The sequence below is a fragment of the Lissotriton helveticus genome, chromosome 6 (genome assembly GCF_964261635.1).
Source record: "Lissotriton helveticus chromosome 6, aLisHel1.1, whole genome shotgun sequence".
Lineage (NCBI taxonomy): Eukaryota > Metazoa > Chordata > Amphibia > Caudata > Salamandridae > Lissotriton > Lissotriton helveticus.
In genome coordinates, this window is record NC_136067.1 from 2,064,798,592 (window position 1) to 2,064,814,799 (window position 16,208).

The 16,208-nt window shown below is 49.1% G+C and overlaps 1 protein-coding gene across 1 annotated transcript in view; it reads right to left on the bottom strand.

Moving 5' to 3' along the window:
- LOC144762994 (uncharacterized) overlaps window positions 1-16,208 on the bottom strand; it is a 78,480-nt gene that overhangs the window by 46,070 nt on the left and 16,202 nt on the right. Inside the window, exons 3-4 of the mRNA XM_078648307.1 lie at window positions 4,464-4,607; window positions 2,626-2,775 (exon numbers count right to left, since the gene is read on the bottom strand). Of these exons, the coding sequence (XP_078504433.1) occupies window positions 2,626-2,775; window positions 4,464-4,607 (294 nt within the window). The remainder of the gene's footprint in view (window positions 1-2,625; window positions 2,776-4,463; window positions 4,608-16,208) is intronic.

Here is a 16,208-nt window from a genome sequence, read left to right on the forward strand (position 1 = left end):
ATTTACTCCCTTCTCCAGAATTCATACTGCCCCCGCGCACCATCTTAGGTCAAGGGGCAGGTGGAGCCATGAGCAGCCACTGTTGATTTGGTGGCCTATCCATGACTACTCACACTGACTTTGGATGCATTCTACCTCCGGTGGGAATCCCAACCGTGAGCCAACAGACATCTATTCGGCCAGTAAGCAATCCTTCACAGCGTTCACTCCACTCGCAAGCAACCAGCTCCGTTCCCCTGAGATTGCCGATCTCACTCCCAGCCGTAGCCAACTTGAATTTTCCCAGGACTGGCCTCAAGTAAGTCTTTCCCTGATGGTAAATACCAACTCCATGCTAACCAGGGCAAAGTGCTTTTCCCGGATCATAAAGCTCAGAGTCGGGAGGACAGGCCGAACATGACCGCTCACGCAGGCGCCATCTTGCCTCCCTCAAATCTATTTTTGCTGTTGAAAAGCCACCAGCTATGGAGGAGTCACTATTATTCATGGGGCGTATGATTAAAACAGTGCTATTTTCGGTTGTCGGCCATACCACAGCCGCTTTACCGTTCGGAACACCCAGTGATACCTCTGGGTTTTTCCTTTTGAAAACGGAGAGTTTTTATTTTCATCCCATGTTGATTTCCCAGATACGTTCTGGAACTTCTGGTGAGAATCATTTTCTTCCACCCCCCCACTTCTTGTCTCTCATTTCGTTCCATTTCGCAGTGAATACACGCCATGTGAGCTTTCATAGCTGATTGGGCATGTACAGTGTCAACCTATAAATACTAAAAGGGTTGTGTTACTGTTTCCCCCTTCCCTTTTGTCTACCCGTGGTCTCCCAGATTCCTAGATTCCTTGCTCATCATTGGTAGCTGACCACTTGTCTCGGGCCCGGCCGGGTCGAAATTATCACTGGCTGAGCGGTGAGCACCCTTATGCAATTTATGGTTATTTCCCTTAGACATTTATCTCACTCTTTCTTCTGTCTGACACACTTACCGCTATACTTTAATCATGTTTTCTTCCTCTATCATCCCTACTTATCCTGATGACCCTCCTATTCTTTTTATGGCCACCCCTTTTTCCAATGTGGTGTCTTTTCTCTGATTCCTACACAGATCCTTTTTTGTGAAGAATTCTCATCTCGCCTTTACTCCTTACCTGCCCTTATCCTCAAGAAAATGAATGTTTCTTTCCCTCTGTTTTACCTATATTTTGCCCTCTTTTCTTTCTCCTAACAGACAAACCATCGGTCTAGTATTCCTTGTATGCAGGTTAGATGTTTTCCATTTTTCCAGGGAACATGTTTTGTTCTCCCCTTTTCTAATTCTCACTCTATGCACTAGCAGGCCATTTGGTTAGCCACATTCACTAAGATGCTTTGGATAGACACAGTTCACGAAGAGGGCACATTATATAACCCTCCACTCACAGCAGTGTCTTCTCTACGTGGGTTCTCAACGTAGGTTCTCTACCATCACAGTTCGTATATGATCATTGTTGGTAGCACTTTTGTGTTGGTCTTCCACCTTTTTTTTTTTTAAACAGATACGAGTTCTGGGTTCTCTTTTGCTTCAGTGAATTTTGAAATAAACAGGATCCAAGTCACAACATATATGTAGATCGATATCTGGTCACCATTTGACACATATGTCTCTGATTCTTTTGTACTTTTCCCCAGCCCTGAGGAAGTTGCGGAAAGATAGTTCCTAATGCGACGAAACATGTGTCGGCTGGATTGCTTTGAAAATTAGAGACTGAACAAATTCAAACTGAACAAGAAATCATCTCCATATTTGTTGGCTTGCATAATGTATTTTACATGTCTCCAATAACAGAACATTATTCATTTAATGTGTGCCTAGGCTTGTGCTTGAAACTTATGCAGCACAGACACCGGGTCCAACCAGACCTTACCGGCCACCATATACCTACGTATCTGTGCATGTATTGCATATATAAAGTCAAAAAAGGAAAATGCTTTTATTACACGTGTGTGCCAGAAGGTTGGGAAGGGATAGGGCACAGTTAAGAGGTGATATAAGAAACCTGCTAGGTACCGGTAAGAAGAAGTAGGAAGTACTTCATTGGCACAGACCGACACAAGTGTATGGAGAGGATGGAAGGGTGTCAATCAGGACCTAATAAGTGACAAGGTACTGCTAGAGGAGATGGGAATCCAGTTGTTTCGGGAACTTGTGAAGTTAATTAGTTTGCTGGATTTGGATTGGGATGGTGGTCCAGATGCTGGGCATCTGTGTTTCACTTAAGGTCTTAATTGTGGTGGAGGGGTACACTCCTGCCTGTCTCAGTACAGGTACCATACAACCATACTGGGCCAGCTTTTGGAAATCATTTGGCCCCCATATCTAAAAGCTGGAAATGCAAGACCATATCCTCTTTGAAAATGAATGCAAATATCTCCCTTGTTAGTCCTCATTGGTAAGATGAAACTTTAGTCCCTGTTACTAGTAGATGTATGTCTGTTTGCTCAACTATCCCTCTGTCTTTGAGAAAGATATTCCACCCTCCTAGACATTAGAATGAATAGCTTCCCACAGTAATGTCTGAGCATGGAAAGTGTGGCAGGACACTGTTATTGTGTCGCAATAACGAGTGTTTGAGTAATACAACACTTACTAATTTCCTGGTTGGGTTTCCGGCACTCACGACCTTTGCCCCCAGAACAGCATTTTTCATTTTGTGGGCAGTCTTTGTCCTCATTGCATTTATTGCACATGTCTTCTGATAGTTCATCCATCGGTATAAAGGGGCAGACACCAAGTTTCTCTAAAATGCAAAGAAAAAAGCATGCCTCCTTGATTTGGTTATAGAATATGATTTTATTTGTACTCTTAAGTAGACATTTGTGGCCTTCATTTATCAGCACTGTCGATGCTAGGCACTGAGACAAGTGTGAGCATGGGTAAACAACCTTTACAACGCAACTTTTACCACGCAGTGCCTTTACGACGCAACTTTTACAACGCAAACCATTACAACGCATTGCGCTGGGGGGCGCTCTAGGATAGGGAATAGGTTTAATGTACTATCCAACACCTTCCCTACTATCCACGGGGACTGGAGTTGGAATAGTAAATTAAACAATTCACTATCCAGCGCCCCAAAGCAGTATGCGTTGTAAAGGCATGCGTTGTAAAAACCGCGTTGTAAAGGCATGCGATGTAAAAGCATGCGTTGTAATGTCATACATCCGTGTGCATGTCTCACACTTAGTTCCTCTCCTCCTTGTTCTTCAGATCTTCACTCCTTATTATTACTTCCCTCTTTGCTCAGACAACCGCTAATCTGTGCACTTTGTTGGTGAACACATCTCTCATGTTCTCCTTAGCAATGAAAGAGAAGATAGGCACTGAGACAGGCTACTTTTCCCAGCTGTTTATCTGTATTCTGTACGGATCTTTCTGTGCTCTTGTACTCTTTTAATGAGAGTGTATCCCTCTACAAATTATCTCGGTACTGTTCTACTTGTTCCTTTTTTCACAACATATTCATTTCTTCCTTTGTCACAAATGGTGGAGTCCGCCCTAACCAGAAATAGACACAACATCCCCCTCATCAGGCTACAGAGAGACTGACAGGTAAGGCCACGGGGCAGGATATCAACTGACTGATGCAAGCAGTCTCCTATAAGTTTATTATTTACTTGAAAGGTTTTATATAGCGCTGGCTAGACCCGGAGGTATCAGAGCGCTTTATATGAGTATCAGACCATTGTTGCAGGTTAAATCTTTACAAAGGTTATACAGTTATGAGAGCATAGCTACATAGTTACATGTTAGGACGAGACAAGCAATAAGGACAATATGCGTAAGGGAAAAAGCAGGTAAGGGGAGAGATTCAGGAGAGGGGGTAGGAGCCGGGGAAGTAGACATCGAATGAAGGAGGGAAAGAGGAAGGTAGGGTGAGAGACACAGCATGAACGACAAGGGGTAGGGTGACGGGGGCACAAACCGTTAGACGAGTAATAGCTGCGTCCAAAGTCCAGTAAGCTGTGATCCAAGGGGACGTGGTATCACTTCCCTATCTCTGTTGCGAGAGGCTCCATTTATGCAGTTGACTCTCTTAGAGGGGTCTCCGAGACTCCAAGGTTTACCTACTGGATCCTTCCCCAAAAAGGGGCGAGGGAGTGCTTTGGCACGGGGTGCATACCCTACCTCAATTCAGAGTGGCTCCCTTGGCGCTGTGGACTCTCTCTTACTTCCCCATGCTTGTCTGATGAGTGATTGTGCTTACAGGCGGGATGCATAAAGACTGTGTGTGGAATGAATGGTGTCTGTTAGAGTCCTTAGGGTGCTTGTCACACTGGTTCTCTAGAACACTCACAGGAGTGGATGTTCCTAACAAGGTGATCCTGTTCACCAGGGCTCATAAAGACCTGTGCCCTTGGGGTAAAACATAGGGTACAGCCCATCATGTGGTCCAAGAGACATTGTGGCATTACAATGGTGCCTTACCTTTCCTGGATTTCACACAGGTCGGTATGCAGCCCACACTGCAGCACTTCTCATCAGCCTTGCAGTCAGAGTCACGATTGCAGTTAGAGATGTATTTTGCATTGCATATTATGGGCTTATACTCTGGGCAGAAGCCACTGTGATCTGTAGCACAAAGAGAGAAAAATCATGGACAACAGCATGGAATATATCTCTACTAGAAAGTGTAAACAAATATTCCAATCTCACATCCTACAGTGACAGATAAGTCAATATGTTTATAAACATCGCAATCCTTAACACACTAAGAACAACAGCAGATGCAGGGCAGCACAGGCCATATGTGCCAGAACTGTGAAATGTGGCAACCTGACTCCAACAACACATGCAACAGAGCACATAACATGTTCCAGCAACAACCCTTCATCTGGCACAGTGGTAGCAGCAACACACTATATAGTTCATGGTTTGTGTATTTCACCACACACCTTGGCACACACATAATGCAGCACATGGAGTACAGCACACATAGTATTTACCAACACCATATATTCAGACCCACTGACCTAAACCATACATATTGTATTAACACAGCACAATAGAATGCTAGTTCCAAGAAAGACAACTGCTGCCGAGGCACTTATGTAAAATGCATCTCATATCAGTCTGTCCTTTCTATGGCTCACAGTGTTACAGATCTGTAGGACGTGAAGGCTACTCCAGAGGGATGTCTGTGCTCTGTGATAGCATCCCAGTCATTCTATTTAGGATTTTCTGACTTGGCTCTTTAGTGCCTAATCAGGTAGATGGGAGCTAGGGGGAGGCTTGGATCCAATCAGGGTGATGGGAGCAAGGGGGAGGCTTGGATCTTATCCGGGAGATGGGAGCTAGGGGGAGGCTTGGATCTAATCAGGGAGATGGGACCTAGAGGAGGCTTGGATCTAATCAGGGAGATGGGACCTAGAGGAGGCTTGGATCTAATCAAGGAGATGGGAGGTAGGGGAAGGTTTGGATCTAATCAGGAAGATGGGAGCTAGGGGGAGGCTTGGATCTAATCAAGTAGATGGGAGCTATGGGGAGAATCAAATCTAATCAGGGAGATGGGAGCTATGGGGAGAATCGAATCTAATCAGGGAGATGGGAGCTATGGGGAGGATCGAATCTAATCAGGGAGATGGGAGCTATGGGGAGGATCGAATCTAATCAGGGAGATGGGAGCTAGGGGAGGCTTCAATCTAATCAGGGAGATGGGAGCTAGGGGAGGCTTCGATCTAATCAGGGAGATGGGAGCTAGGGGAGGCTTAGATGTAATCAGGGAGATGGGAGCTAGGGGAGGCTTGGATCTAACCAGGGAGATGCGAGATATGGAGAGGCTCGGATCTAATCAGGGAGATGGAAGGTAGAGGAGGCTTGGATCTAATCAGGGTGATGGGAGCTAGGGGGAGGCTTGGATCTAATCAGGGAGATGGGATTTAGGGGAGACTCGGATCTAATCAGGGAGATGGGAGCTATGGGAGGCTTGGATCTGATCAGGGAGATGGGAGTTATGGGAGGCTTGGATCTGATCAGGGAGATGGGAGCTAGGGGAGGCTTTGATCTAATCAGGGAGATGGGAGCTAGGGGGAAGCTTGGATCTAATCAGGGAGATGGGAGCTAGGGGAGGCTTGGATCTAATCAGGGAGATGGGAGCTAGGGGAGGCTTGGATCTAATCAGGGAGATGGGAGCTATGTGGAGAATCAAATCTAATCAGAGAGATGGGAGCTATGAGGAGGATCGAATCTAATCAGGGAGATGGGAGCTATAGGGAGGCTTGGATCTAATCAGGGAGATGGTAGCTTTGTAGAGGCTTGGTTCTAATCAGGGAGATGGGAGGTAGAGGAGGCTTGGATCTAATCAGGGAGATGGGACCTAGAGGAGGCTTGGATTTAATTAGGGAGATGGGAGCTAGGGGGAGGCTTGGATCTAATCAGGGAGATGGGAGCTAGGGAGAGGCTTGGATCTAACCAGGGAGATGGGAGCTAGGGGAGGCTTGGATCTAATCAGGGAGATGGGAGCTATGGGGAGGCTTGGATCTAATCAGGGAGATGGGAGCTATGGGGAGGCTTGGATCTAATCAGGTAGATGGGAGGTAGGGGAAGGTTCAGATCTAATCAGGGAGATGGGAGCTATGGGGAGGCTTGGATGTAATGAAGGAGATGGGAGCTAAGGGAGGTTTGGATCTAATCAGGGAGATGGGAGCTATGGGGAGGCTTGGATCTAATCAGGTAGATGGGAGGTAGGGGAAGGTTCGGATCTAATCAGGGAGATGGGAGCTATGGGGAGGCTTGGAGTAATGAAGGAGATGGGAGCTAAGGGAGGTTTGGATCTAAATAGGGAGATGGGAGCTATGGGGAGGCTTGGATGTAATGAAGGAGATGGGAGCTAAGGGAGGTTTGGATCTAATCAGGGAGATGGGAGCTAGGGGGAGGCTCGGATCTAATCAGGGAGATGGAAGCTAGGAGGAGGCTTGGATCTAATCAGGGAGATGGGAGTTAGGGGAGGCTTGGATCTAATCAGGGAGATGGGAGCTATGGGGAGACTTGGATCTAATCAGGAAGATGGGAATTAGGGGAAGGTTCGGATCTAATCAGGGAGATGGGAGCTAGGGGGAGGCTTGGATCTAATCAGGGAGATGGGAGCTAGGGGAGGCTTGGATCTAATCAGGGAGATGGGCGCTAGGGGGAGGCTTGGATCTAATCAGGGAGATGGGAGCTAGGGGGAGGCTTGGATCTAATCAGGGAGATGGGAGCTAGGGGAGGCTTGGATCTAATCAGGGAGATGGGAGCTAGGAGAGGCTTGCATCTAATCAGGGAGATGGGAGCTATGGGGAGAATCGAATCTAATCAGGGAGATGGGAGCTATGGGGAGGATCGAATCTAATCAGGGAGATGGGAGCTATGGGGAGGCTTGGATCTAATCAGGGAGATGGGAGCTAGGGGAGGCTTGGATCTAATCAGGGAGATGGGAGCTAGGGGAGGCTTGGATCTAATCAGGGAGATGGGACCTATGGGGAGGCTTGGATGTAATCAAGGAGATGAGAGCTAGGGGAGGCTTGGATCTAATCAGGGAGATGGGAGCTAGGGGAGGCTTGGATCTAATCAGGGAGATGGGAGCTATGGGGAGGCTGGGATTTAATCAGGGAGATGGGAGCTAGGGGAGGCTTGGAACTAACCAGGGAGATGGGAGCTATGGGGAGGATCGAATCTAATCAGGGAGATGGGAGCTATAGGGAGGCTTGGATCTAATCAGGGAGATAGGAGGTAGAGGAGGCTTGGATCTAATCAGGGAGATGGGAGCTAGGGGAGGCTTGGATCTAATCAGGGAATTGGGAGCTATGTGGAGGATAGAATCTAATCAGGGAGATGGGAGCTATGGGGAGGCTTGGATGTAATGAAGGAGATGGGAGCTAAGGGAGGTTTGGATCGAATCAGGGAGATGGTAGCTTGGGGAGGCTTAGATCTAATCAGGGAGATGGGAGCTAGGGGAGGCTTGGATCTAACCAGGGAGATGGCAGCTAGGGGAGGCTTGGATCTAATCAGGGAATTGGGAGCTATGGGGAGGATAGAATCTAATCAGGGAGATGGGAGCTATGGGGAGGCTTGGATCTAATCAGGGAGATGGGAGATATGGGGGAGGCTCGGATCTAATCAGGGAGATGGAAGGTAGAGGAGGCTTGGATCTAATCAGGGAGATGGGACCTAGAGAAGGCTTGGATCTAATCAGGGCGATGGGAGCTAGGGGGAGGCTTGGATCTAATCAGGTAGATGGGAGGTAGGGGAAGGTTCGGATCTAATCAGGGAGATGGGAGCTATGGGGAGGCTTGGAGTAATGAAGGAGATGGGAGCTAAGGGAGGTTTGGATCTAAACAGGGAGATGGGAGCTATGGGGAGGCTTGGATGTAATGAAGGAGATGGGAGCTAAGGGAGGTTTGGATCTAATCAGGGAGATGGGAGCTAGGGGGAGGCTCGGATCTAATCAGGGAGATGGAAGCTAGGAGGAGGCTTGGATCTAATCAGGGAGATGGGAGTTAGGGGAGGCTTGGATCTAATCAGGGAGATGGGAGCTATGGGGAGACTTGGATCTAATCAGGAAGATGGGAATTAGGGGAAGGTTCGGATCTAATCAGGGAGATGGGAGCTACGGGGAGGCTTGGATCTAATCAGGGAGATGGGAGCTAGGGGAGGCTTGGATCTAATCAGGGAGATGGGCGCTAGGGGGAGGCTTGGATCTAATCAGGGAGATGGGAGCTAGGGGGAGGCTTGGATCTAATCAGGGAGATGGGAGCTAGGGGAGGCTTGGATCTAATCAGGGAGATGGGAGCTAGGAGAGGCTTGCATCTAATCAGGGAGATGGGAGCTATGGGGAGAATCGAATCTAATCAGGGAGATGGGAGCTATGGGGAGGATCGAATCTAATCAGGGAGATGGGAGCTATGGGGAGGCTTGGATCTAATCAGGGAGATGGGAGCTAGGGGAGGCTTGGATCTAATCAGGGAGATGGGAGCTAGGGGAGGCTTGGATCTAATCAGGGAGATGGGACCTATGGGGAGGCTTGGATGTAATCAAGGAGATGAGAGCTAGGGGAGGCTTGGATCTAATCAGGGAGATGGGAGCTAGGGGAGGCTTGGATCTAATCAGGGAGATGGGAGCTATGGGGAGGCTGGGATTTAATCAGGGAGATGGGAGCTAGGGGAGGCTTGGAACTAACCAGGGAGATGGGAGCTATGGGGAGGATCGAATCTAATCAGGGAGATGGGAGCTATAGGGAGGCTTGGATCTAATCAGGGAGATAGGAGGTAGAGGAGGCTTGGATCTAATCAGGGAGATGGGAGCTAGGGGAGGCTTGGATCTAATCAGGGAATTGGGAGCTATGTGGAGGATAGAATCTAATCAGGGAGATGGGAGCTATGGGGAGGCTTGGATGTAATGAAGGAGATGGGAGCTAAGGGAGGTTTGGATCGAATCAGGGAGATGGTAGCTTGGGGAGGCTTAGATCTAATCAGGGAGATGGGAGCTAGGGGAGGCTTGGATCTAACCAGGGAGATGGCAGCTAGGGGAGGCTTGGATCTAATCAGGGAATTGGGAGCTATGGGGAGGATAGAATCTAATCAGGGAGATGGGAGCTATGGGGAGGCTTGGATCTAATCAGGGAGATGGGAGATATGGGGGAGGCTCGGATCTATTCAGGGAGATGGAAGGTAGAGGAGGCTTGGATCTAATCAGGGAGATGGGACCTAGAGGAGGCTTGGATCTAATCAGGGCGATGGGAGCTAGGGGGAGGCTTGGATCTAATCAGGGAGATGGGATTTAGGGGAGACTCGGATCTAATCAGGGAGATGGGAGCTATGGGAGGCTTGGATCTGATCAGGGAGATGGGAGCTATGGGAGGCTTTGATCTGATCAGGGAGATGGGAGTTAGGGGAGTCTCGAATCTAATCAGGGAGATGGGAGATATGGAGACGTTTGGATCTAATCAGGGAGATGGGAGCTAGGGGGAAGCTTGGATCTAATCAGGGAGATGGGAGCTAGGGGAGGCTTGGATCTAATCAGGGAGATGGGAGCTATGGGGAGGCTTGGATCTAATCGGGGAGATGGGAGCTAGGGGAGGTTCGGATCTAATCGGAGAAATGGGAGCAAGGGGAGGCTTGGATCTAACCAGGGAGATGGCAGCTAGGGGAGACTTGGATCTAATCAGGGAATTGGGAGCTATGGGGAGGATAGAATCTAATCAGGGAGATGGGAGCTATGGGGAGGCTTGGATCTAATCAGGGAGATGGGAGATATGGGGAGGCTCGGATCTAATCAGGGAGATGGGAGCTATGGGGAGGCTTGGATCTAATAAGGGAGATGGGAGCTATGGGGAGGCTTGGATCTAATCAAGGAGATGGGAGGTAGGGGAAGGCTCGGATCTAATCAGGGAGATGGGAGGTATGGGGAGGCTTGGATCTAATCAGGTAGATGTGAGGTAGGGGAAGGTTCGGATCTAATCAGGGAGATGGGAGCTATGGGGAGGCTCGGATGTAATGAAGGAGATGGGAGCTATGGGGAGGCTCTGATCTAATCAGTGAGATGGAAGCTAGGAGGAGGCTTGGATCTAATCAGGGAGATGGGAGTTAGGGGAGGCTCGGATCTAATCAGGGAGATGGAAGCTAGGAGGAGGCTTGGATCTAATCAGGGAGATGGGAGTTAGGGGAGGCTCGGATCTAATCAGGGAGATGGGAGCTATGGGGAGGCTTGGATCTAATCAGGAAAATGGGAATTAGGGGAAGGTTCGGATCTAATCAGGGAGATGGGAGCTAGGGGAGGCTTGGATCTAATCAGGGAGATGGGCACTAGGGGAGGCTTGGATCTAATCAGGGAGATGAGAACTAGGGGAGGCTTGGATCTAATCAGGGAAATGGGAGCTAGGGGAGGCTTGGATCTAATCAGGGAGATGGGAGCTAGGAGAGGCTTGGATCTAATCAGGGAGATGGGAGCTAGGGGAGGCTTGGATCTAATCAGGGAAATGGGAGCTAGGGGAGGCTTGGATCTAATCAGGGAGATGGGAGCTAGGAGAGGCTTGGATCTAATCAGGGAGATGGGAGCTATGGGGAGAATCGAATCTAATCAGGGAGATGGGAGCTATGGGGAGGATCGAATCTAATCAGGGAGATGGGAGCTATGGGGAGGCTTGGATCTAATCAGGGAGATGGGAGCTAGGGGAGGCTTGGATCTAATCAGGGAGATGGGAGCTAGGGGAGGCTTGGATCTAATCAGGGAGATGGGCGCTAGGGGGAGGCTTGGATCTAATCAGGGAGATGGGAGCTAGGGGGAGGCTTGGATCTAATCAGGGAGATGGGAGCTAGGGGAGGCTTGGATCTAATCAGGGAGATGGGAGCTAGGAGAGGCTTGCATCTAATCAGGGAGATGGGAGCTATGGGGAGAATCGAATCTAATCAGGGAGATGGGAGCTATGGGGAGGATCGAATCTAATCAGGGAGATGGGAGCTATGGGGAGGCTTGGATCTAATCAGGGAGATGGGAGCTAGGGGAGGCTTGGATCTAATCAGGGAGATGGGAGCTAGGGGAGGCTTGGATCTAATCAGGGAGATGGGACCTATGGGGAGGCTTGGATGTAATCAAGGAGATGAGAGCTAGGGGAGGCTTGGATCTAATCAGGGAGATGGGAGCTAGGGGAGGCTTGGATCTAATCAGGGAGATGGGAGCTATGGGGAGGCTGGGATTTAATCAGGGAGATGGGAACTAGGGGAGGCTTGGAACTAACCAGGGAGATGGGAGCTATGGGGAGGATCGAATCTAATCAGGGAGATGGGAGCTATAGGGAGGCTTGGATTTAATCAGGGAGATAGGAGGTAGAGGAGGCTTGGATCTAATCAGGGAGATGGGAGGTAGGGGAGGCTTGGATCTAATCAGGGAATTGGGAGCTATGTGGAGGATAGAATCTAATCAGGGAGATGGGAGCTATGGGGAGGCTTGGATGTAATGAAGGAGATGGGAGCTAAGGGAGGTTTGGATCGAATCAGGGAGATGGTAGCTTGGGGAGGCTTAGATCTAATCAGGGAGATGGGAGCTAGGGGAGGCTTGGATCTAACCAGGGAGATGGCAGCTAGGGGAGGCTTGGATCTAATCAGGGAATTGGGAGCTATGGGGAGGATAGAATCTAATCAGGGAGATGGGAGCTATGGGGAGGCTTGGATCTAATCAGGGAGATGGGAGATATGGGGGAGGCTCGGATCTAATCAGGGAGATGGAAGGTAGAGGAGGCTTGGATCTAATCAGGGAGATGGGACCTAGAGGAGGCTTGGATCTAATCAGGGCGATGGGAGCTAGGGGGAGGCTTGGATCTAATCAGGGAGATGGGATTTAGGGGAGACTCGGATCTAATCAGGGAGATGGGAGCTATGGGAGGCTTGGATCTGATCAGGGAGATGGGAGCTATGGGAGGCTTTGATCTGATCAGGGAGATGGGAGTTAGGGGAGTCTCAAATCTAATCAGGGAGATGGGAGATATGGAGACGTTTGGATCTAATCAGGGAGATGGGAGATAGGGGCAAGCTTGGATCTAATCAGGGAGATGGGAGCTAGGGGAGGCTTGGATCTAATCAGGGAGATGGGAGCTATGGGGAGGCTTGGATCTAATCGGGGAGATGGGAGCTAGGGGGAGGCGTGGATCTAATCAGAGAGATGGGAGCTAGGGGAGGCTTGGATCTAATCAGGGAGATGGGAGCTAGGGGAGGCTTGGATCTAATCAGAGAGATGGGAGCTATGGGGAGGCTTGGATCTAATCAGGGAGATGGGAGCTAGGGGAGGCTTGGATCTAACCAGGGAGATGGGAGCTATGGGGAGGATCGAATCTAATCAGGGAGATGGGAGCTTTGTAGAGGCTTGGTTCTAATCAGGGAGATGGAAGCTAATGGGAGGCTTGGATGTAATCAGGGAGATTGGAGCTAGGGGGAGGCTTGGATATATTCAGAGGGATGGGAGCTAGGGGGAAACTTGGATGTAATCAGGGTGGGTGGGAGCTAGGGGAGGCTTTGATCTAATTAGGGAGATGGGAGCTAGGGGGAGGCTTGGATATAATCAGAGGGATGGGAGCTAGGGGGAAACTTGGATGTAATCAGGGGGATGGGAGCTAGGGGAGGCTTGGATGTAATCAGGGAGATGGGAACTAAGGGGAGGCGTGGATCTAATCAGGGAGATGGGAGCTAGGGGAGGCTTGGATCGAATCAGGGAGATGGTAGCTTGGGGAGGCTTAGATCTAGTCAGGGAGATGGGAGCTAGGGGAGGCTTGGATCTAATCAGGGAGATGGGAGCTAGGGGAGGCTTGGATCTAATCGGGAGATAGGAGCTAGGGGGAGGCTTGGATCTTATCAGGGAGATAGGAGCTAGGGGAGGACTGGATCTAATCAGGGAGATGGGAGCTAGGGGGAGGCTTGGATCTACTCAGGGAGATGGGAGCTAGGGGGAGGCTTGGATGTAATCAGGGGGTGGGAGTTAGAGGGAGACTTGGATACAATTCTCAGATAGGACAGCAGAATGTAGTAATAAACCTTCAGGCACCGAGGACCAGGGACATCTCCCTCCTTCTGGTTTGCTTTGCATCCATGATGAGGGCAGTTTCTGTGCACACAAAAGACTGCTTTGCAGTATTGCGGGTGCATGGTTTCTGTTTGGGGTCTGTCCCACTCTGTGTACTGGTTATTGCTGTTAGGCCCCACAGACCCCTTTCGATAGGACTGGGTAGACAATGCTGTCAGGAGGTCTTAGTTCTGATATCCTTCATGGGTCTGAGAATCCTAATTATATGTTGATGCTGTAGAAGGCATGTAGTGCTTTTTCCTACAGCCCCTTTATTGCCACTAATAACCTTCAGAAGCACATAATCTGAGCTGCAGGTAGGTTTAGGCTTATGCGCGCACAACGTCTGAGCCAATAAGGAATTATTTCACTTTTCTAGTTTGAAAATCATTATTCTTGTCTTTTCAAGTTTACCTGGAGGCGCTTCCTTGCTTCACAGTAGTCTTACATAAGTAGACCATTTATTTGAGATCTTTTGTAGGCTATGATTTTTCTAGCGATTCTTTAAGCTTTATTCGATTTAGGTTTCAAATCATAAAAGCATAACAGTCATAAAAATCATACATTACAATAACACAGAATATCTACAGTTAAAATATGAACCCAACCTTTGGGTGCAATTTCCTCTTTGATTACGTTCATTTTACAGGGTCAGCTTTAGAAACAATACCATTACAACTAATTGTCCCTTAATTAAGGCATTTAATAACAGACAGAGTGAATCTATTCAAGAACTTTCCATGTGTAAGTCAAAGATAACTGTTATACAGTGTTTCAGATCGATTAAAAGTGGAGATATTACGTCCGCTAAAGCGCAGACACTTCTGCCCATCGGATGGTTACGCTTTGCATTTGATCTTAATGGGCTGAGGTATAACATGCTGGGGTAAAAGTCATGTAGATCCCAGGTGGATATAGGGCCATCTCCTTTTTGGGGCTGCCAAGTTGGGAGATATGGAACAACGTGTTTATTCCTGAATTTTACTAGCACCAGGTCGCCGACAATGTCTTTTGGGAGGGATCCTAGCCAGCCCACCCTTCTAACACTCATTATTCTTCCGTCCAAGTTAGGGGACAGAGGTCTATTTTTTGTTAACCAGTATGTAACCTTGTTTTTTAGGTCCCGAAGTCGTACGACTTTTCCGCTTGTGAGTGCTGGCACTCCCGAGAGAACGCACACAAACGGAGCGGCCTCCGGTGGTAGGTTTATGTGATTAAATATTCTTGGCATGTTGCCATGGTTAGCAGCTGTCCCTTTATGGAATATAGGTTCTTTGCTCAACCCTACCCTGGCGGCAGTGCGCTGTGCTAATGTAGAGTTAGTGGTTACTCTAGGAATGTTTGGAGCTGACGTGGGTGAGGCTACTGGTTGAATTTGGACATTATTGCTTTGTATAGTTGATTTAGGCACTTCGATGGCAGCGAGAGACTGGGGTTGGTTAGATCTTGCATTGTTTTTTGAGAGTGTCAAGTTGGCCTTGATCATTTCCTCTATTCCCGTAAGCCTATCCCCTAGACTGTTCATTTTTTCTATCACCGGGGATAATATAGATTTGACCAGATGGTCAATCTGGGCCAATAAGGTTGCCTGGGTAGAAGGTGCAGAAGAGTTTGATTTCCCAGCAACCTCTGGGGCTGGGGGGATGGTGGTGACGGCCAATGCGGGGCTTAAGCACAATTTTAGTTGTTTTGGTTGACTTCCCTGGTGTTTAACCCCATTTTTCTTTCTTTTAACAGAGGGGACCTGAGGGAGCACTATGTTTTGGGTGATAACTTTTGTAGATAGTAAGTGGGGGGTACCTAACAGATTATCATTTAGGTGGAATGATGTGCTAATCTGGGGACTTGTGCTTGCTATAAGACAGTTCAGGGCGCTAGTTTGCTTTATTCTCGGTTCCAGTGGAGCATACTTGGTTTTACATAGACTATTTAATTCCTCCAGTAGTGATAGATTTTGTACTATGTCGGCTGCCTGTGAGGGAGATTGCTTGTTAGATGGACTATCTATGGATGGGTATCGCTCAGGTCTCTCAGTTTCACGAGGAATGGGCGGTGTTGTCCTATCTAAGTAGTGGTCGAGTGTCCCGTTAAACAAACCCTCTGGGGGAGGGCATTATTGGTAACCCCCTTACGAATCATAGTGAGACTGGGTTCAAAGTAGTGGATGCCGGAACAGCAGCAAGATCTAGTAATGTCAAGGTTCACAAGGTAATATCCAATAGGGAGGACCGTGAGTGGGCATGAATATAGTAACCAGGGTTCTTTACCTCCTCTTGTTATGAAGCCAAGGGGACTGGCCTGCCCCATCCACATCAGTCCTCTAGCCCGGCGCGCCCGCGCGCGGCCCGCGACTCGGAAGGGACTCTGACCTTTTCAGCGACTTCCGAGCGCGTCAGTGGGCGGGAAGGGGCGGAGCAAACAGGCAAAGGATTGTGGGGGCTGTAGTCCCCCCGCTCGGCGGCCGCGTGGTGTTCCGGTCGCGGAGGCGGGGGGAACCAATAGCCGGTGGAGAAGCAAGCGCCGACTGCGCTATGACCAGTGAAATCCCAGAGTCCCCGCTGAGTTCTGTATCAGGATGGTCACCCGCTCCCCAGATGGGTCTCTGACCTTTTCAGCTCCTCCTGGGCGCGTCAGTGGGCGGGAAGGGGC